This window comes from Heterodontus francisci, chromosome 14 (assembly GCF_036365525.1).
Source record: "Heterodontus francisci isolate sHetFra1 chromosome 14, sHetFra1.hap1, whole genome shotgun sequence".
Classification (NCBI taxonomy): domain Eukaryota; kingdom Metazoa; phylum Chordata; class Chondrichthyes; order Heterodontiformes; family Heterodontidae; genus Heterodontus; species Heterodontus francisci.
Genome location: NC_090384.1, coordinates 42,461,401 through 42,483,946, shown reverse-complemented (window position 1 = coordinate 42,483,946; position 22,546 = coordinate 42,461,401). Strand labels below are relative to the sequence as shown.

At 41.5% G+C, this 22,546-nt stretch overlaps 1 protein-coding gene across 3 annotated transcripts in view; it reads right to left on the bottom strand.

Annotated features, from left to right (window-relative positions):
• Positions 1 to 22,546, bottom strand: part of cars1 (cysteinyl-tRNA synthetase 1) — a 103,955-nt gene that overhangs the window by 26,531 nt on the left and 54,878 nt on the right. For all 3 annotated transcript variants that reach the window (XM_068046074.1, XM_068046075.1, XM_068046073.1), the window contains 3 exons: positions 21,137 to 21,265; positions 18,779 to 18,908; positions 11,442 to 11,545 (listed from right to left, as the gene is read on the bottom strand). In XM_068046074.1, coding sequence (XP_067902175.1) covers positions 11,442 to 11,545; positions 18,779 to 18,908; positions 21,137 to 21,265 — 363 coding nt within the window. The remainder of the gene's footprint in view (positions 1 to 11,441; positions 11,546 to 18,778; positions 18,909 to 21,136; positions 21,266 to 22,546) is intronic.

Here is a 22,546-nt window from a genome sequence, read left to right as displayed (position 1 = left end):
AGACACAGGGAGAACTTGCAAACTCCACACAGGCAGTACCCGGAATCGAACCCGGGTCCCTGGAGCTGTGAGGCTGCGGTGCTAACCACTGCGCCACTGTGCCGCCCTATATATTCACATATATTGTGAATAGCTGGGGTCCTAGCACCAATCCCTGCAGTACCCCACTAGTCACTGCCTGCCATTTGGAAAAAGACCCATTTATCCCTACTCTTTGTTTCCTGTCTGCCAAACAATTTTCTATCCATTGCAAAACACTACCATCAATCCCATGCGCTTTAATTTTACATGCTAATCTCTTATGTGGGACTTTGTCAAAAGCCTTCTGAATGTCCAAATAAACCACATCCACTGGCTCCCCCTCATCAACTCAACTAGTTACATCCTCGAAGAATTCTAGTAGATTTGTCAAGCATGGTTTCCCTTTTGTAAATCCATGCTGACTCTGCCCAATTCTACCAGTAAGTGCTCTGCTATTAAGTCTTTGATAATGGACTCTAAAACTATCCTCACTACCGATGTCAGGCTGACTGGTCTAGAATTCCCTGCTTTCTCTCTACCTCCCTTTTTAAATAGTGGGGTTACATTAGCTACTCTCCAATCTGTAGGAACTGTTCCAGAGTCTACAGAATCTTGGCAGATGACCAGCAATGCATCCACTATTTCTAGGGCCACTTCCTTAAGTACTCTAGGATGCATACCACCAGGCCCTGGGGATTTATCGACCTTCAATCCCATCAATTTCCCCAACACCATTTCTCTACTAATACTGATTTCCCTCAGTTCCTCTCTCTCACTAAGCCCTGTGTTCCCCAACATGTCTGATATGATATTTGTGTCCTCCTTTGTGAAGATAGAACCAAAGTATGCATTTAGTTGGTCAGCCATTTCTTTGTTCCCCCATAATAAATTCCCCTGTTTCTGATTGTAAGGGACCTACATTTGTCTTCACCAATCTTTTTCTTTTCACATACCTATAGAAACTTTTACAGTCAGTTTTTATGTTCCCCGCAAGCTTGCTCTCGTAATCTATTTTCCCCCTTCTTAATCAATCCCTTGGTCCTCCTTTGCTGAATTCTAAACTGCTCTCAATCCTCAGGTTTGTTGTTTTTTCTGGCAATTTTATTTGCCTCTTCCTTGGATCTAATACTATTTCTAATTTCCCTTGTAAGCCATGGTTTGGCTACCTTTCCCATTTTACTTTTGCGCCAGCCAGGGATAAACAATTGTTGCAGTTCATCCATGCGCTCTTTAAATGTTTGCCATTGGCTATCCACCGTCATCCCTTTGAGTAACGTTTCCCAATCCGTCATAGCCAGCTCGCGCCTCACACCTTCATAGTTTCCTCTACTAAGATTCAGGACCCTAGTCTCAGAATCAACTACGTCACTCTCCATCTTGATGGAGAATTTAATCATATTATGGTTGCTCATCCCCAAGGGGTCTCACACAACTAGATTGTCAATTATTCCTCTCTCATTACACAATACCCAGTCTAGGATGGCCAGTTCTCTAGTTAGTTCCTCAATGTATTGGTCCAGAAAACCATCCTGTATACATTCCAAGAATTCCTCCTCTATGGTATTGTGACTAATTTGATTTGCCAATCAATACGCAGATTAACGTCACCCATAATTACAGATGTTCCTTTATCGCATGCGTCTCTAATTTCTTGTTTAATGCCATTCCCAACATCACCACTACAGTTTGAGGGTCTGGTTACAACCCCCCCACGAATGTTTTATGCCCTTAGTGTTTCTCAGCTCTACCCATATAGATTCCACATGGTCTAAGCTAATATCTTTCCTCACTATTGCGTTAATTTCCTCTTTCCCAGCAATGCAACTCCACCGCCTTTAGCTTTTTGTCTGTCCTTCCTAAATACTGAATACCCCTGGATGTTCATTTCCCATCCCTGGTCTCCTTGCAGCCATGTCTCTGTAATCCCGACTATATCATACCCGTTTACATCTATTTGCGCGATTAATTCATCCACTTTATTGCGAATGCTCCATGCGTTAAGGCACAAAGCCTTAAGGCTTGTCTTTTTAACATTACTTGTCCCCTTCCCACTATTTTCCACTGTGGCCCTGTTTGATTCTGGCCCTTCATTTCTCTGTCTATCACTTTTCTTATTCCCCTTAGTGCCTTTTGTTCTTGTCTTTGATCCCCCCCCCCTCTGACTCTTAGCAAAGGTTCCCATCCCCCTGCCATTTTAGTTTAAACCCTCCCTAACCACTCTAGCAAATACTCCCCCTAGGACATCAGTCCTGGTCCTGCCCAGGTGTAACTCGTCCAGTTTGTACTGGTCCCACCTCCCCCAGAACCGGTCCCAATGTCCCAGGAATCTAAAACCCTCCCCTCACACCATCTCTTCAGCCATGTATTCATCCGATATATCCTGCTATTTCTACTCTGACTAGCACGTGGCACTGGTAGTAATCCTGAGATCACTACCTTTGAGGTCCTACTTTTCAACTTACTTCCTAGCTCCCTATATTCTGCTTTAAGGACCTCATCCTTTTTTTTACCTACGTCATTTGTACCAATGTGTGCCACGACTACTGGTTGTTCACCTTCCCCCTACAGAATGTCCTGTAACCGCTCCAAGACATCCTTGACCCTAGCACCAGGGAGACAACATACCATCCTGGAGTCTCTCTTGCGTCCACAGAAACGCCTATCTATTCCTCTTACAACTTTAACTATTGCATTCCCATACTTTTTACTCCTCCTCTGTGCAGCAGAGCCAACCGTGGTGCAATGAATTGGGCTGTTGCTGCTTTCCCCTGAGAGGCCATTCCCCCCCAACAGTATCCAAAGCAGTATATCTGTTTTGCAGGGGAATAGACCACAGGAGATTCCTGAACTACCCGCCTAGTCCTTTTGCTCTGCCTGGTGGTCACCCATTCATTCCCTTCCTGCCTGTGGAGTTGAGTCTGCAGTGTGACTACCTCTCTATATGTTCGATCCACGATACTCTCCACCTCGTGGATGCTCTACAGTGTCCCCAACTGCCGCTCCAGCTCTGAAACCCGGGCTTCCAGGAGCTGCAGCTGGAGACACTTCCTGCACACATGCTGGTCCCGGGCACTGGAAAATGTTCCCAGCTTCCAACATGGAGCACGAGGAGCACACCACGGCTTTGAGCTCTCCTGCCATGACTTAACCCTTTAAATTAACCTTTTGGAAAATCTTAATGTCAAATAATATCAGTTCCCTGGTCCTCGTTACTACAGAACTCCCTAAAAAAACACTACTTACTAGATATGAAATAAACTGTAAACCATGAGAGTGGCAAATATGAGACTCCTATGCAAAAAAGGAAACTGGGGTAATGGACCAGTTAGCCTCAGTTTAGTAGTTGGTAAACTACTCAAGTTCATAATATGGAATAACACTACTAAGCATGTGTAGAAACATGAAGGTTAATCAGCATAGATTCCTAAAACATGGATTGCAGTTAATCAATCTTACAGAATTTTTTGAAAAATACAAAAGGAAGCAAATGCAGTTTATATAGGTTTATGAAAAACATTTTGTAAGGTACGATCTAAGATAAATATACAAGCATATGGAATTATGGGAGCTGTCACCACAAAAATAAGTTGAAAGGCAGAAAGTAAAGAATCAGGGTAAAAGAGTATTTCTCACACTGAAAAGGTATGGTGATTGGTGTTCCACATGGGAATGTTTTGGGGCCACTTTTATTTATTATATATATAAAAATGATTTAGACTTGGGAATTGAAGGACCAATAATGAAATTTGCTGAAATTTGGTCACACCAAATTGTAGGGTATGGCAAATTCTCCAGGACTGCAGGAAGACAGAAATGTGCCAGCTGCATGGGCAGTTAAGTGGCAGATACAATTCAATATTCATTTTTCAAGTAAGAATAAGAAAAGAAAAACACCTTAAATGATAAGATTTTAAGGGAGGAGCAAAGGGACTGTGTGCAGAGATACACAAGTCATCTGTTACATCATTACAGCCATCTTGGATTTGTAAGTCAGCATTTTCCTTGGTTTCCCCATCATTGGCTACTCCTGTAAGTCCATCTCATGCCTATGATGAACAGTGTGCCTGGATCTGCCCAATATGAAGCAAAATTCAGCGAAACCCTGAACTTGAACAGAGAATCCTGGTCACTTTCCTCCAACTACTGAAACACATCATGCAAAGTCATATTCAGGAGGACTGAATGTACTCTAACAGACTTTGGCTCAAACTATAAACCAACAGAAAATGTATCTAACATGAAAACAAGTTAATGAACAATACTCAGTACGAGAAGCGAAGCTACAAGCTTTATTAATCTCGAGATGCCAAACAACAAAGAAGCTTCTCATGCACCAACCCTCATCATAAAATGATTCTTGCAATTTCTTTTATGGTGAAACACCACCACCTAGTACTTAGCCTACCTAAGTAACCCTGACTTCAAACTGACTGTCTAATGGATTAAACTCAGTCACAGATATTTCACTAAGAGCCCTTTGAAGATATACTGAGACAAAGGATAGGAAACTGTTGTTCTGAGGTGTTGAAAATATCTATACTATAAAAATGCATTCTATAGAACTCAGAGTGATTGCTATTAATCCTTTGTTGTCACCGGTAAGAAAGAATCCAATAATCTAATAAAGACAAAATCGCTTTAGCAACAGATTGTTAAAGGGGGCACCATATGTAGATAAGGAATTTTAAAAAGTGAACAGAATCCTTGATTTTGTGTCTTAAAGCATACAATACAGAAACAAAGTGGCAATGCTGAACCTATATAAAACCTAACTTAGTTAGGTTTGTGCTCCTGTTTTGGGGAGCCCACTGTAAGAATTATAAGAAGGCAGTGAAAAAGTGCAGTGTAGATTCACCAGAATGTTACCAAGACTGAGGGAATCACAGTTATAAAGTAAGACTGGATAGGTTTAGGCTTTTTTCACTAGAGCTGAGAAGATTAAGGGGCAACCAGAGAAATCTTCATACTTAAGGTTTTTGTTGTTGTAACTAGTGATACATTGTTTTCACTGATCATTACAATGTTAACAAGAGGGCAGTAATTTAAGATATTCACAAAATGAATCAACGGGGAAGTTAAAACAATTCTTTATAGAGTGGTTAAAATGTGGAATTCTCTGCCACAAAGCATTGTTGAAGCAGAGTTAACAAATTATTTTAAAAGAAAATTTGATAAATGTTTGTAAAAGAATATAAGGGTGCAGGGAGTGAGCAGCAGAATAGGATTAGTTTAGGTGGCTCGGAGAAAAATGCCAGCACACAGCTGATGGGTCAAATGGCCTGTTTTAATGCTGTAACATTCTATGATTCGAAACACTGACTTTACTATTTCAGGACTCATGACTACTGGAACTGTCTGCACCCCTTTAACAGTGCTTAATTGTTCTTTTCACATAAATCCCTCCAACAGGTGCAGAGATTGCAATTGGCACCAAAATAAAGTTTCACATGGATATTTTATTACATTCAGGATGCAAGATGTTGAAAATATTTTTCTTAACTAGTCAATATCCTGTGGCATTGCACTCAGGAATCAGGAACAAGTGTAGTCTTCAGGTAAAGTGGCATTCGAGGCCAAGTGATAATTGGACCAGAGTGCAGGTAAAATGGTGTTGCCATTTTAGAATCATACTCTAGTTGATCGTTATCCAACACTTTGATTTTATATTCATTGTACATGTATATAACTTAGAAGAATTTGGGAAGCTGAGTAGAGTTGGTTGGCTCATAAAAGTTTCTTTGGAGTAGGCCAGGGGTCGAGAACCTGCAACTCCCAGCCTTTACCAGTTGGATCACATTAACATGAAAAAAGCCTTTAAAAAGTCAAGAAAAGTAAGAGCTGTGTTTTTATTATAGGGATAAAAAGCTAATCATTTTGCTGCACTTTACAGTTTCAAATGATTATTTTAATGAAAAACATCACATTCTAAATAAACCTGTTTGAGTGGTATAGCTGCACCATGGTTATAGATGATGCCTTTGGTTCGAGGAACGGGTTTTATGGTTGCGACAATTATTGTTTCTAATATAGCTGAGATGATAAATTATTCTGAGTGTTCTATTAGCCTTTTAAAAATCACAAGATAGCGGAAAAAGATTGTCCTAATTCCACGCATCTCAAGTTCTAGTTTGTTTTATAGATGACTTTACTGACAAAATTCAAGTTAGAAAAAGTCAAAAAACATGATAATTCAGAGTTAGGTCTATTTTAATTTTAATTTTTTCTCTACTGATATATAATTAATAAAATACTTGCAAAGAATGTATGTATAAAACTTTTGCATTCTACCAGAGACCCTTAGCAAGTTGCCAAGTATTTGGTTTAGAAATGAAAGAGAAGACAGAAAGACATGCATTTATATAGAACCTTTCACAATACCAGATGTCTCAAAGCACTTTACAGCCAATCAAGTACTTTTTGAAGTGTAGTCACTGTTGTAATGCAGGAATTTAATGCCGAAATTTCATCTTGCAGCTTCCAATAGCTTTTATTGTTGGTAACTTTTTTTGTAAAGGCTGTTCAGGTAAAAATAAAAGATTGCTGACCCCTCGAGTCTGAGGAATTTGGAGATACCAAATGAAGTTGCTACAACATGACCACTGGTGGGATATTGCAATTACAGCATGCCAAATTTCATTTTAAATGTGCAACTAGAAATTTCAAGTGGTGAAAGCTGACACAAAAGTGTGATAAAAGTATACCCTAGTAAGGTTTGGTGCAGACACATGGTTTGAAAAACATTAGTAGTGAATTTCCTACAACTGCACACAGGCAGTCAAGACCAAATATAATCATCTGGTGAAGCAGGACTAGAGGGCAGTGGGTAATTGAACTGGGCATGCAGCTGTATTTCTGCCCCCATTTTATAACTGTACATTCTGTTCTTATTTTTGTAGTTCCATTATAAATTCCCATGTCCACATTTATAAAGGGAAACTACCCATGTAAACTTGTTGCACTATAATGACACCTTCCCAGCATCAGTGATGCTGCAACATGGAGTAAACCTGCTGTCTTGGCCAACATTTTCCCCACAAACTATCAAGCAAAAACAGCTCATTCGTCTCAGTAATGTTGGTTTTCTGCTGTCTATGAATGGCTGCTTTATTTGTCTAATTAACACTGCACTTCAAAGCAATTCATGGTACATGAAGCACTTTTGAGATGTTTCAGAACAATGTGCCAATGGTGGCATTCAGGAATAGGGGAAAGTATAGGAGCAGAAAAGACTCTAATGTCCATTTGGCTGGTTTGTTCGTCACTCCCTCAAATTCTATCATTATTTTCCACACTATCTGCATCTCTGGGCAGTCTGTGCAACTAATTCACCACTCTCTGTTTAAGTACCACAGACATTTATGGCACAGCAGAAGGCTATTCAGTACACCGTAATTATGCTCGCTCTGTGTTATAACAATCCAAACTAACCCTACTCTCTTCCTATAGACTTGCATCTTCCTCTACATCAAATATTTATGTATTTTTTGCCTAAGATACAATGGTCTTTACCTCAATCACCCCTTGTGGCAAAGAATTTCATGCTCCAGCAATCTTATGTAAATCATTTTTTCCTCACTGATCACTCATTACCTAACCTGAGGAAATATTCAGTCCCTCAAAACCCTTCACAATTTAATAAAAACTGCTGTGCTGTTCTGTAATCTAGAGAGATTTAGTTTATTTTCTCCCTGTTTATTTTCCTTCCCAGCTCTCATTATCTTATATTATCTTATATCCATGTTATAGAATTAAAAAAAATATTTTTTTCAGACTCGAGTCAAGATACTCAGGTGATCTGCAGACAGCAGCAAGGGAGACAAGGAGGCGCTGGCTCAGGTAGAGCAGGATTGCCAAGGTCGAGTGAGCTGGAAGCTACCATGCTGTGAGGGGAGGAGCAATGAAAGCAGAGCAGAGATGCAAATAGCAAAGGAGGGTGTGCACCCTTGGATTGTAACGACGACAACTTGCATTTATATTATGCCTCTAATGTAGCAAAACATCCTAGGCAGCTTCACAGGAAAGATAGCAGGCAAAATCTGATACCCAACCACGAAGAGAGATATTAGGCCAAGTAGCCAAAAGCAGGTCAAAGAGGTAAATTTTAAAGTAGCAATAATATAGAGAGCATTGAAGATTTGTATGGGAAGATGCTGAATTCCTATGCATTGGTTTTAAAACCAGAATCAATCACAAAGTGTGCCTAAAATCATCAAGGAGGAAAATGCAATGCCATTTACCAACCTAAAAGTAGGTAAAAATGAAGTATTCACAAAATTTTATGTTGAAGTTAACCCAGAAAGAAACAGGGAAATAGTTAACAGAAATAAAAAGAATGCTGCAACATGAACTAAAAATTATAAATTATACATCTAAAAAGAAACCAAAAGAAAAACCGCCACTTCCAGCTAACGAGAATATCTCTGCTATAACTTTATACAGTATGAACTCTTGAATTAAACAAACCTTTCACTCATTACATGGCAGGCAATGCAAAAATATGCAGTAAATCCCAGGTTTTTCAGTCAGGCAATTATAAAATTAACATTTTTCCCATTGCATCTTTGTAGTGCTTATCCGATAGTGCTGGCTTCATTCACCAGACCAATCAGGTCATACAACAGGGACGCACAGCCAAACACAATTTTTCCCAATTTAGAACAATGCATTGGCAGACGGACAGACAACCAAACAGACATAGACCTTGGAGAATTCAGAACATGGACTTCAGAAGACCTTTATAATATTTTTTTGCTGGAAGAATAGTGGAGCTATTAAATGTCACTATCAGCAGTGCCACCTGCAAGAATTCATCAGTACTGCAGCCACAGGACAAGTACAAGAATTCAGATTCAGACTCTTCTGACGCCCTACGTCATTTTGACAATTTCCAGTTTCCTGGCCCTAACCACCTCCTCTTCACTATGGACGTCCAATCTCTCTACACCTCCATCCCCCACCAGGACGGTTTGAGGGCTCTCCACTTCTTCCTTGAACAGAGGCCCAACCAGTCCCCATCCACCACCACCCTCCTCCGCCTGGCTGAACTTGTTCTCACATTGAACAACTTCTCCTTCAACTCCACTCACTTCCTTCAAGTAAAAGGTGTTGCTATGGGTACCCGCATGGGGCCTAGTTATGCCTGTCTTTTTGTGGGATATGTCAAACATTCCTTGTTCCAGTCCTACTCAGGCCCCCTCCCCCAACTTCTTTTTCATTGATGACTGTATCGGTGCTGTTTCCTGCTCCCGCCCTGAACTTTATCAACTTTGCTTCGAATTTCCATCCTTCTCTCACCTTTACATGGTCCATCTCTGACACTTCCCTTCCCTTCCTCGACTTCTCGGTCTCCATCTCTGGGGATAGGTTGTCTACTAATATCCATTATAAGCCCACCGACTCCCATAGCTACCTCGACGACACTTCTTCACACCCTGCCTCCTGTAAGGACTCCATTCATTCTCCCAGTTTCTCTGTCTCCGACGCATCTGCTCTGATGATGCTACCTTCCATGACAGCGCTTCTGATATGTCTTCCTTTTTCCTCAACCGAGGATTCCCCCCCACTGTGGCTGACAGGGCCCTCAACCGTGTCCAGCCCATTTCCCACACCTCTACCCTCACCCTTCCCCTCCCTCCCAGAACAGTGACAGGGTTCCCCTTGTCCTCACTTTCCACCCCATCAGCCTCCATATCCAAAGGATCATCCTCCCCCATTTCCGCCACCTCCAGTGTGATGCCACTACCAAACTCATCTTCTCCTCCCCCTATCAGCATTCCGAAGGGATCATTCCCTCCGCGACAGCCTGGTCCACTCCTCCATTACCCCCACCTCGTCCCCTTCCCACGGCACCGTCCCCTGCAATTGCAGGAGGTGTAATACCTGCCTATTTACCTCCTCTCTCCTCACTATCCAAGGCCCCAAACACTCTTTTCAGGTGAAGCAGCGATTTACTTGTACTTCTTTCACTGTAGTATACTGTATTCGCTGCTCACAATATGATCTCGTCTACATTGGGGAGACCAAACGCAGACTGGGTGACCGCTTTGCATAACACCTCTGCTCAGTCCGAAAGCATGACCCCTAGCTTCCGGTTGCTTTCATGCTGACATCTCTGTCCTGGGATTGCTGCAGGGTTCCAGCGAACATCAACGCAAGCTCAAGGAACAGCATCTCATTTACCGATTCGGCACACTACAGCCTGCCAGACTGAACATTGAGTTCAAAAATTTCAGAGCATGACAGGCTCCATTTTACTTTTATTTTTAGATAATTTTTCTTTTTTTTTATATTTCTTTGTGTTCATTTTATTTTATCTTAGTTTGTTCAGTTTGCTTACCCACTGGTTTTTGTTTTTCACGTTTGTACTTGCGGCTGTTCAATTTTCAGTCCGTTAACACCCTATCTGTACTAATGCTTTGTCTTTCAACACACCATTAACACATTGTTTGCCTTTGCACCATGACTTTCTGGTCGGTTACTTTCTGTGACCTTGTCCTATCTACACCTTCTCCTTTGTTATCTCTTGCCCCACCACCCCCCCGCTTTACTTGCTTAAAACCTTTCACATTTCTAATATTTGCTAGTTCTGAAGAAGGGTCACTGACCTGAAATGTTAAATCTGTTTCTCTCTCCACAGATGCTGCCAGACCTGCTCAGTAGTTCCAGAATTTCTTGTTTTTAATTCAGATTCTCTGCTACTTTCATCTTGGGTACCATTAAATTTGATACCAATCCTAAATATAAAATGATGGTTTCCTGCATGTGCTTATGTAAATTACATTGTTCTAAGCTCTTCAACATTTAACTGACCAAACACTGGAAAGCTAAGGCCAGGATTCCCAGACCTTGGTCACATTTATCCTATACATGCACATTGGGCTAAATCTTCCGAGAAAAATAACGGCAAGTTCATGTCGTTATGTCGTTATTGATACACAAATTAGCCAGCAAGGTTAGGGGAAGAAGAGACAGACTGTGAGTGGGAATCTCCATAACTTGCCAGGCAATTTATGCTGTTCTGCTGTATGCCTTGCAGAAACCATACTTCAAACACAACCTCGCGCTATTTTTAAAAACTTGCTGGATTTGTACATTAATTATCCATACGTTATCGGGACACAGTGCTATTTCGGTCACCCTAGCAGTGTTAAACTTGTTTATCCTCCTTTATGGAATTTTGGGAGCACCACAGCTCAGCAACACACCCTGGGCTTTGTATGTGACTGGAGCTAATGATCAATAGAACAGTGCAATACAGGCTTTGTATCCAGCCTGTACTACACCCGACCTAGAAGCATTTGATGCTTATCCTTAACTCCTTTGAGGAAAGCATGCAATTCCCTAACACCGAGATTCCTCAGATGAGAACTAAATTCACGTAAATATTTACGAAGAGATGAGGGAGCACAAAACTGACTTACAGTCAAGAACTTCTCGTACTGAACAGCCGAATCCATGGTATTGCTGGAATAATCCAGTGTATCCTTCCAGGAGTGCATGAGGAACGCCAGACGCAGCTGCCGACCTGAAATCACACGACACCACTCACACCATGACAGCAGAGAACAGAAGAAACTATGCTGAGAAGGACAAGCCATCTACGTTGCACAGCAAATGCTTATAATTTAATCAAGTGTTTCTTTTGAATTCCTGTGTTTCTTGTGGTGAATTCATTGGTAGCTTAATTAACTTTCCAATGTGATGCACCACCTACAAATAAATTTAGAAAGTGTTAGCACTACATTTTAAAAACTGGCTATGCCCATATTCAAGTTGCATTCTTTTTGTTTCCTCAGCAATACTCACCCCTCCATCAAAGATGGTGACTTTTATTAGGTATAGTTTCATTAGCCTTGCCACCCTCTGGTACTTAGATCAAGTAGCCATTATACATGTGCGAGTATTGACATGTAAATTACACAAATTAAATTTGGATATAGCAAGTTTTTTCAATGCATTCTCCACTTCTTAGGGCGGCACAGTGGCGCAGTGGTTAGCACCGCAGCCTCACAGCTCCAGGGACCCGGGTTCGATTCCGGGTACTGCCTGTGTGGAGTTTGCAAGTTCTCCCTGTGTCTGCGTGGGTTTTCTCCGGGTGCTCCGGTTTCCTCCCACAAGCCAAAAGACTTGCAGGTTGATAGGTAAATTGGCCATTATAAATTGTCACTAGTATAGGTAGGTGGTAGGGAAATATAGGGACAGGTGGGAAAGTTTGGTAGGAATATGGGATTAGTGTAGGATTAGTATAACTGGGTGGTTGATGTTCGGCACAGACTCGGTGGGCCGAAGGGCCTGTTTCAGTGCTGTATCTCTAATCTAATCAGTCATGCTACCAATTTTTAAATTTATTCGTGGGTGATCTGTCAGCAATTTGACTGCAGTGGGAAGGCCAAAGAGGGTCATACCAGTTTTTTTTTATTTGTTCATGGGATGTAAGCATCATTAGCAAGGCCAGCATTTATTGCCCATCCCCAATTTCCCTTGAGAAGGTGATGGTGAGTCACCTTCTTGAGCCAGTGCAGTCCACGTATTACAGGTACACTCACAGTGCTGTTAGGGAGGGAGTTCTCAGATTTTGACACAGCGACAGTGAAAGAATGGCGATATAGTTCGAAGTCAGGATGGTGTGCGACTTGGAGGAGAACTTGCATGTGGTGGTGTTTCCATGCACCTGCAGCCCTTGTTCTTCTAGGTGGTAGAGGTCACGAGTTTGGAAGGTGCTGTTGAAGGAGTCTTGGCAAGTTGCTGCAGTGCACCTTGTAGATGGTACACGCTGCTGCCACTGTGTGCCTGTGGTGGAGGGAGTGAACGTCTAAGGTGATGCATGGGGTGCTGATCAAGCGGGCTGCTTTGTCCTGGATGGTGTAGAGCTTCACCCATCCAGACAAGTCAGGAGTACTTCATTACACTTCTGACTTTGTGCCTTTCAGATGGTAGACAGGCTTTGGGGAGTTGGAAGGCGAGTTACTCACAACAGAATTCCCAGCCTCTGACTTGCTCTTGTAGCCACAGTATTTATCTATATGGTGGATCCAGTTATGTTTCTGGTTGTTGATGTTGATGTTGGGGGATTCAGCCATTCAGCAGTTGAGCCTGAACTTCCTACTTGGCATTCAGGCATGCACATTTCCTAGAAAGGGTCTCCAGATAATGAAATCCAGGTACAGCACAGTTGGATGCAAAGCTCACTTTACCAAATCCAGGTACAGCACAGTTGGATGCAAAGCTCACTTTACCATTCCACAACAAGATACCTCAGAAGAGCACCTATTAGTGCAGGAATGTGACACTACTCCAATTCAGCCACCAGCGACCCTGTGTTCTCTCAGTGAGTGCACTAATTCAATGCCAGATTAAGGGAAATTTTGTGCTGAGTGTCTATGAGACTGGCCAAATGCACTTTATGTGATCATTATAGCCTGCGTACAGAGGAGACTTTCATCCCAGCAGTCTAGGGTGCTGGACTATTGCAAGGATGAACATGAGCTTAAGTGAGAACTCACACCCTGAAAGAGGAGGGTGAACAGCCAGCAGTCGTGGCCCACATTGGAACCAACAACATAGGCAGAAAGAGGGATGGGGTCCTGCAGTCAGAATTTAGGGAGCTAGGTAAGAAATTAGCAAGCAGGACCTCAAAAGTAGTAATCACCCGATTACTCTCAGTGCCACACTCCCAGCAACAGGAACCGATGTCCTCGCAGGGGCGTTTGCTAGTGCTGTTGGGAAGGATTTAAACTAGAATGGCATGGGGATGGGAACCTGAGCAGGGAGACTGAGGAGGAGGAAACAAAGATAGAAACGAAAGACAGGAAACAAAAAGGCAAAAGTGGAAGGCATAAAAATCGAGGGCAAGAAACAAATAGGGCCATAGTGCGAAATAATGCTACGATAACTAAGAATGTTAAAAAGACAAGCCTAAAGGCATTGTGTCTCAATGCGTGGAGTATTCGCAATAAGGTAGGCGAATTAACCGCACAAATAGATGTAAATGGATACGATATAGTTGCGATTAAGGAGACATGGCTGCAGGGTTACCAAGGATGGGAACTGAACATCCAAGGGTATTCAATATTTAGGAAGGACAGGCAAAAAGGGAAAGGAGGTGGAGTAGTGTTGTTAGTAAAAAAGGAAATCAATAAAATAGTGAGGAAGGATATTAGCTCAGAGAATCCTGATGTGGAATCTGTATGGGTGGAGCTAAGAAACACCAAGGGGCAAAAAACATTGATGGGGTTATATACAGGCCCCCAAACAGCAGTGGTGACGTACAGGATGGCATTAAACAGGAAATTAGAGACACATGCAATAAGGGTACAACTGTAATTATGGGTGACTTTAATCTACATATAGATTGGGCAAACCAAATTAGCAATAATACTGTAGAGGAGGAATTCCTGGAGTGCATACGTCATGGTTTTTTTTTGGATCAATACATTGAAGAATCAACTAGAGAACAGGCCACCTTAGACTGGGTATTGTGAAATGAGAAAGGATTAGTTAACAATCTTGTTGTGCGGGATCCCTTGGGGAAGAGTGACCATAACATGCTGGAATTCTTCATTAAGATGGAGAGTGAGAGAGTTGATTCTGAGACTAGGGTCCTGAAACTAAATAAAGGAAACTACGAAGGTATGAGGTGCGAGTTGGCCATGATAGATTGGGAACGTTACTTAAAGGATTGACAGTGGATAGGCAATGGTTAGTATTTAAAGAGTGCGTGGATGAATTACAACAATTGTTCATTCCTGTCTGGCTCAAAAATAAAACAGGAAGGGCGGCTCAACCGTGGCTTACAAAAGAAATTAGGGATAGTATTAGATCCAAGGAGGAGAAATATAAAATGGCCGGAACAAGCAGCAAACCTGAGGATCGGTAGCAGTTTAGAATTTAGCAAAGGGGGACAAAGGGATTGATTAAGAAGGGGAAAATAGAGTATGAGAGTAAGCTTGCAGAGAACATAAAAACTGACTGTAAAAGCTTCTATAGATATGTGAAGAGAAAAAGATTAGTGAAGACAAATGTGGGTCCCTTACAGTCATAAACAGGGAAATTTATTATGGGGAACAAAGAAATGGCAGACCAATTAAGTGCTTACTTTGGTTCTGTCTTCACAAAGGAGGACACAAATTACCTCCCAGAAATGTTGGGGAACATAGGGTCTAGTGAGAAGGAGGAACAGTATGAAATCAGTATTAGTAGAGAAATGGTGTTTGGGAAATTGATGGGATTGAAGGCCGATAAATCCCCAGGGCTTGATAATCTACATTCCGTAGTACATAAGGAAGTGGCCCTAGAAATAGTAGATGCACTCCTGGTCATTTTCAAAATTCTATAGAGTCTGGAACAGTTCCAACGGATTGGAGGGTAGCTAATGTAACCCCACTATTTAAAAAAGGAGGTAGGGAGAAAATGGAATTATGGGCTGGTTAGCCTGACAACAGTAGTAGGAAAAATGCTGGAGTCCATTAGAAAAGATGTAATAGCAGAGCACTTAGAAAACAATGACAGGATTGAACAAAGTCAACATGGATTTATGAAAAGGAAATCATGCTTGACAAATCTACTGGAATTCTACTGGTATTTTTTGAAGATGTAACTAGTAGAATAGATAAGGGAGAACCAGTGGATGTGGTATATTTGGACTTTCAGCAGGCTTTCGATAAGGTCCCACATAAGAAATTAGCGTGCACATGGGATTGGGGTAAGGTACTGACATGGATAGAGAACTGATTGGCAGACAGGAACTAAAGAGCAGGAATAAACGGGTCTTTTTCCGAGTGGCAGGCAGTGACTAATGGGGTACCGCAGGGATCAGTGCTAGGACCCAGCCATTCACAAGATATATTAATGATATAGATGTGGGAATTACATGTAATATATCCAAGTTTGCAGACAACACAAAGCTGGGTGGGAGTGTGAGCTGTGAGGAAGATGCAGAGAAGCTCCAGTGTGATTTGGACAGGTTGAGTGAGTGGGCAAATACATGGCAGATGCAGTATAATGTGGTTAAATGTGAGGTTATCTACTTTGGTGGCAAAAACAGAAAAGCAGATTATCTGAATGGCGACAGATTGGGAAAGGGAGATGTGCAGCGGAGACCTGGGTGTCCTTGTGCACCAATCGCTGAAAGTAAGCATGCAGGTGCAACAGGTAGTTAAGAAGGCAAATGGTATGTTGGCCTTCATAGCGAGAGGATTCGAGTACAGGAGCAAGAATGTCTTGCTGCAATTATACGAGGCCTTGGTGAGACCACATCAGGAGTATTGTGTGCAGTTTTGGTCTCCTTATCTGAGGAAGGATGTTCTTGCTATGGAGGGAGTGCAGCGAAGGTTCACCAGACTGATTCCTGGGATAGCAGGATTGACGTATGGAGAGAGATTGGGTCGATTAGGCTTGTATTTGCTAGAATTTAGAAGAATGAGGGGGGATCTCATAGAAACCTACAAAATTCTAACAGGACCAGACAGACTAGATGCAGGAAGGATGTCCCCGATGGTGAGGAAGTCCAGGACCAGGGGTCACAGTCTAAGGATAAGAGGTAAGCCATTTAGGACTGAGATGAGGAGAGATTTCTTCACCGAAAGAGTGGTGAACCTATGGAATTCTCTATCACGGAAAGCAGTTGAGGCCAAATCATTAAATATATTCAAGAATGAGTTAGATATAGTTCTTAGGGCTAATGGGATCAAGGGTTACGGGGAGTAAGCAGGAGCAGGTTACTGAGTTTGGATGATCAGCCATAATCGTATTGAATGGCGGAGCAGGCTCGCAGGGCCGAATGGCCTACTCCTGCTCCTATTCTTTTGTCTAACATCAAGGTGAACCCAAAGATGTTTTATAAATACATTAAGATAAGAGGATAACTAACGAGAGCCTAGAGCCGATAAAAGACCAAAAAGATAAAATGTAGGGGTGCAAGATGTTGGTATGGTTCTTAATGAATACTTTGCGTCTGGCTTCACAAAAGAGGGGGATAATGCAGATATTGTAGTTAAGGAGGATGAGTGTGAAGTATTGGATGTGATAAACATAGCGAGAGAGGAAGTATTAATGGGATTAGCATCCTTGAAAGTTGATAAATCACTACAGCCAAATGAAATGTACCGTAGGCTGTTAAAAGAAGCAAGAGAGGAAATAACAGAAGGTCTGACCATAATTTTCCAGTCCTCACTGGATACAGGTGTGGTGCCGGAGGACTGGAGAACTGCTAACATTGTACCTCTGTTTAAAAAGGGAGCGAAGGATAGACTGAATAATTACAGGCCAATCAGTCAAACCTCAGTAGTGGGCAAATTATTGGAATCTATTCTGAGAGACAGAATAAACTGTCACTTAGAAAGGCACAGGTTAATCAAGGATAGTCAGCATGGATTTGTTAAGGAAAGATCTTGTTTAACCAACTTGATCGAATTTTTTGAAGAAGTAACAAGGAAGATAGATGAGGATAGTGCAGTTGATGTAGTCTACATGGATTTTAGCAAGGGTTTTGACAACGTTCCACATGGCAGACTGGTTAAAAAAATAAAATCCCATGGGATCCAGGGAAATGCAGCAAGGTGGATTCAAAATTGGCTCAGTAGCAGGAAACAAAGGGTAATTGTTGACAGGTGTTTTAGCAAATGAGCGGTTTCCAGTGGCGTTCTGCAGGGCTCAGTACTGGGTCCCCTGCTTTTTGTGGTATATATTAACAATTTGGACGTAAATGTAGGGGGCATGGTCGAGAAGTTTGCAGACAAAGATTGGCCATTTGGTAGATAGTGAGGAGGATAGCTGTTGGCTGCAGGAAGATATTGATGGTCTGGTCAGATGGGCAGAAAAGTGGCAAATGGAATTCAACTAGAAGTATGAGATGTTGCATTTGGGGAGGTCAAACAAGGCAAAGGAATTCACGATTAATGGGAAAATACTGAGAAGTGTAGAGGAAGTGAGGGACCGTGGAGTGAATGTCCACAGATCCCTGAAGGTAGCATATGGAGTTCTTTCCTTTATTAGCCGAGGTATAGAATATAAGAGCAGGTGGTTATGCTGGAACTGTATAACTCATTGGTTAGGCCACAACTTGAGTACTCTGTGCAGTTCTGGTCACCTCATTACAGAAAGGATGTAATTGCACGAGAGAGGATACATAGGAGATTTACGAGGATGTTGCCAGAACTGGAGAAATACAGCTATGAGGAAAGAATGGATAGGCTGGGGTTGTTCTCCTTGGAACAGAGAAGGCTGAGGGCAGATCTGATTGAAATATACAAAATTTTGAGGATCTGGCTAGAGTGGAGGTGAAGGGTCTATTCAGCATAGCAGAGAAGTCAGTGACGAGGGGGCATAGAGTGATTGGCAGAAAAATTAGAGGGAAGATGAGGAAAAACTTTTTCAGCCAAAGGGTGGTGATTGTCTGGAACTCTTTGCCTGAAAGGGTAGTTGAGGCAGAAACCCTCATCTCATTTAAAATGAGTCTGGATATGCACCTCAAACGCCGTAATCTGCAGGGCTGTGGACCAAATGCTGGAAGGTGGGATTAGAATAGGTGGATCTTTTTTGGCCGGCGCAGACACAATGGGCCATGTGGCCTCTTTCTGTGCCTTAAACTTTCTATGATTCTATAAGCAAAGCAGCATATCATATTCTCCATTGCATGTAGCCCACAACAGACACATGACAGCAGTCAAGGAAGCTGTGCTTAAGAAAAAGTTGGGCAATTCTATTTGTTACTGGCGAGACCAAACTAGTTAAAATGACTGAGCCGTTGGAAGTTAATTACCTGTATTCGCATTCAGTGCATCCTTGATAGTTATAAAATTTTTTAAAGATTTTGACATCTTGCAGCCTGCTATGGTCAGGTGCCCAGTGTGGAGGAAGTATCGAACCCAGTGATCATTTTCAAAATATGCCTGTGGAGAGAAACAGATAGAGTATCTAATATAGGAAAAATGCAACGTAACAACTACAACCTAATACTGTGATCACATCCACATCAACTGAGCTGGGACATTCAATTCAACTTGCATCGGAGGAAGGAGCTACATTGAAAACAATGCCAATTAGTCATTTTTTCCTCCCACTTTTATTTTCAAAAATGTGAAATTTATACTGATCTAAGTGATGAATTATGACTGTAGCATAATGGTAACATTACTGGACTAGTAATCCAGAGGCCCAGACCAATGCCCCAGAGACCTGAGTTCAACTCCCATCATGGTAGCTGGAATAATTTAAATTAATAAATCTGGAATAAAAAGCTAGTCTCATTAAAAATGATCATGAAACTACCAGATTGTCATAAAAATGTCAAACTAATGCCGTTCCACAGAGGAATTCTGCTGTCTTTACCCGGTCTGGCCTACATGTGACTCCAGACGCATCCCAATGTGATTGACTCTTAAGTCCCCTCTGAAGTGGCCTAGCAAGCCACCCAGTTGTAGGCAGTTCACCACCACCTACTCAAGATCAATTAGGGATGTGCAATAAATACTGGCCTTGCCAGCAATGCTCACATCCCAAGAACAAATAAAGAACATTTCAGTGCTACATATGGCATACTTTCCTTATTGGGCACCAAGAATCAGCAACAGGCATTCAGATAAAGCACAGGACTAGTTTCAGAATAAAGCTCCCTCTAAACTGTTGAATCAAGCACTCTCAGTTCAGGTCATGTGCACACTAAAGCTCCTTCTACATTGCCACAATATACCTCAACTCCAAGCTCAGAGAAGAACCTCCCAACTACACCTGCGTAAATTTCCTACACAAGCCGTTTTATGGCTTCTCTAAAATTGTGAATTTAGTAGCAAATTAAGGGCACTTTTTCTCTGTGGACCCAAGGCTTCGGAAATGTTCTAAAACTGCCCCAAATTAATTTCACGTATGGCCCTTAAAAGACAGCAGCGCTTTTTTAAACTGGAAATCCACAAGGATTTCCCACCACACAGTACTGTCTTAAATGATGGGCAGAAAACACCATGCTGTTGGTCTCTTTGGTCAGACCAGGCTACCAGCTGAATTGATTGAAGCAATATATATAGATGCATAAGAAGAAACCCACAATGCTTAGCTTATTCCGTGCTTTATTCTTACTTTCAAAGCTGAGATAAGAAAGTATCCCTGATGAAAGATCTCACAGAACTGAAACGTTAGTTCCATTTCTCTCTCTACAGAATGAGTATTTTCAGCACTTCGTTTTTGTTCCAAATTCTTGTGTCTTTTCTAGAAAATACTTTAAATTATTTGATGTTTATGTGACGCATGGGTCAGCCTCAATAGAGTTCCATCCAATCAAAGTAATGTAGAAATATGGCTGAAAGTATGGCAAAAAAGGCTGCAATAAATATACCAACACCTCGATTCAAAAACACATTTCACAATAGATGCATACAATCTTTTCTGGACATGCCAATATTAATTCTTTCTATCATTCAGGTGGCTGGAAAGAGAAGCGGATATTGATTAGTTCAGACACAAAACAAAACCTAATGGAATTTCATCTGGCAGGACAACTACTTAAATTATGTCAGCAATGACAGATAATTAGCTCATATCTACCAACAGACTCTCAAGCCAAAGCAAGTTCCATCAGAAACAATGGTCAGAAATCCATTTTAAAATCCCAGTGCCTTAGCCAAGCTATACTTTCATGAAAACAAGATACAATAGAGGGATATTTTACAACAGAATACAGAATGTAGTCTTAATCCATCACAATGACACCAAACATTTGATCCCTTTCCTGGAGTGCTTGCAAGTCAGATGTGAACAATTGTCCACAGTTGCTCCTGTGCAGATACTTCTTTTCACTGAAAGCACAGACAAGTCTTTTCAACTTATCAACACTGTAAAGGTTTTAACCTGTGGTTGTTGACCTTTCAACATCCAGCCCCTAGCTGTTCCTCTGGTTAACTTTTCTTATCTGTCAAGCTGAAACAATTCACCATACCTGGTGTCCCAGTCTGACACAAACTGGCTGATTTAGCTCACTCAGGTTAATTGAATACCTTGGCTCCGTCTGTTCCACACAGAAATTAGGGTTATTCCATAAGAAATATTCATGAGATTTACTCAATGGACATTTCGGCAGCTCATGCCTAAAAAGGCAGCAACAATGGAATAAAACTAGTGACTGTACCTCAGACTGTGCCAATTCATTGTCATGATGAGGGAACCGCAGGTCAAATCCTCCCCCGTGGATATCCATGGATTCTCCTAGAATGCAACCAGCCATTGCTGAGCATTCAATGTGCCAACCAGGACGACCCTGCCAGGATAAACAGGAACAGGAGAATGAGATTAGACAAGAATCAACCATAACTGTTACAAACTGTTGTTATTGGCAATCATAAAATATCAAGTACATGAAAAGATGCTTACTGAAAGAAGTATTACTGAAGGAAGTAAGGGTGAAAATTGTGGGGACTCTGACCAAAATCTTCCAATCCTCCTGAAATATGGGAGCAGTGCCAAAGGGCTGGAGGATCACAAATATTACACCCCTGTTCAGAAGAGGGGAGATGGATAAATCCGGCAACTAAAAGCTAGTCAGCCTAATGTCGGTGATGGGAACATTTTTAGAGACAATAATTTGTGACAAAATTAATTGTCACTTGGAAAATTATCGGCTAATAAATAAACGTCAGAACAGATGTTAGAAGCAAATTGTGTTTAACTAATGTGATTGAGTTCTTTGATGAAGTAATGGTTGCTAAGAGTAGAGTGGTTAATGTTGCGTACATGGACTTCCAAAAAGACTTTGACTAAGTATCACATAATAGACTTGTAAGCAAAGTTAAAGCTAATGGGATTAAAGGGATAGTGGCACTGTAGATACAAAACTGGCTAAATGATAAAAAGAGTATGGTGGTGAATGGTTCTTTTTCCAGACTGGAGGGGGAAGTACACAATGGTGTTTCCTCAGGGGCGGATATTAGGATTACTTCTCTTTTTGACATATATTAATGATCTGGACTTGGGCATAATTTCAAAGTTTGCAGATGACAAACTCAAATGTAGGTAGACATAGGCAGATGAAATTTAACACAGAGAAATGTGAACTGATACATTTTGTTAGCAAGAATAAGAAGAGGCAATATGAACTAAATGGTACAATTTTAAAAGGGGATGCAGGAACAGAGAACCTGGGGTGTATGTAAGTAAATCTTTGAAGGTGACAGGACAAGTTGAGAAGGTTCATAAAAAAAATAGGATCCTTGGCTTTATTAACAGAGTAAAAGAGCACAAAAGCAAGGAGTTTTATAAATCTTTACGAAACGCTGGTTAGGCCTCAGCTGGAGTATTGCGTTCAATTCAGGGCATCACATTTTAGGGAGGATGTCAAGGCCTAGGAGAGGATGTAGAAGAGATTTACCAGAATTTACTACCTGGGATTAGAGACTTCAGTTAAGTGGAGAGATTGGAGAAGCTGAAGTTGTTCTGCATGGAGCAGAGAAATTTAAAAGTAGATTTGATAGAGATTCCAAAATCATGAACAAGTTTGATCGAGTAAATAAGGAAAAACTGTTTCAAGTGACAGAAGGGCACA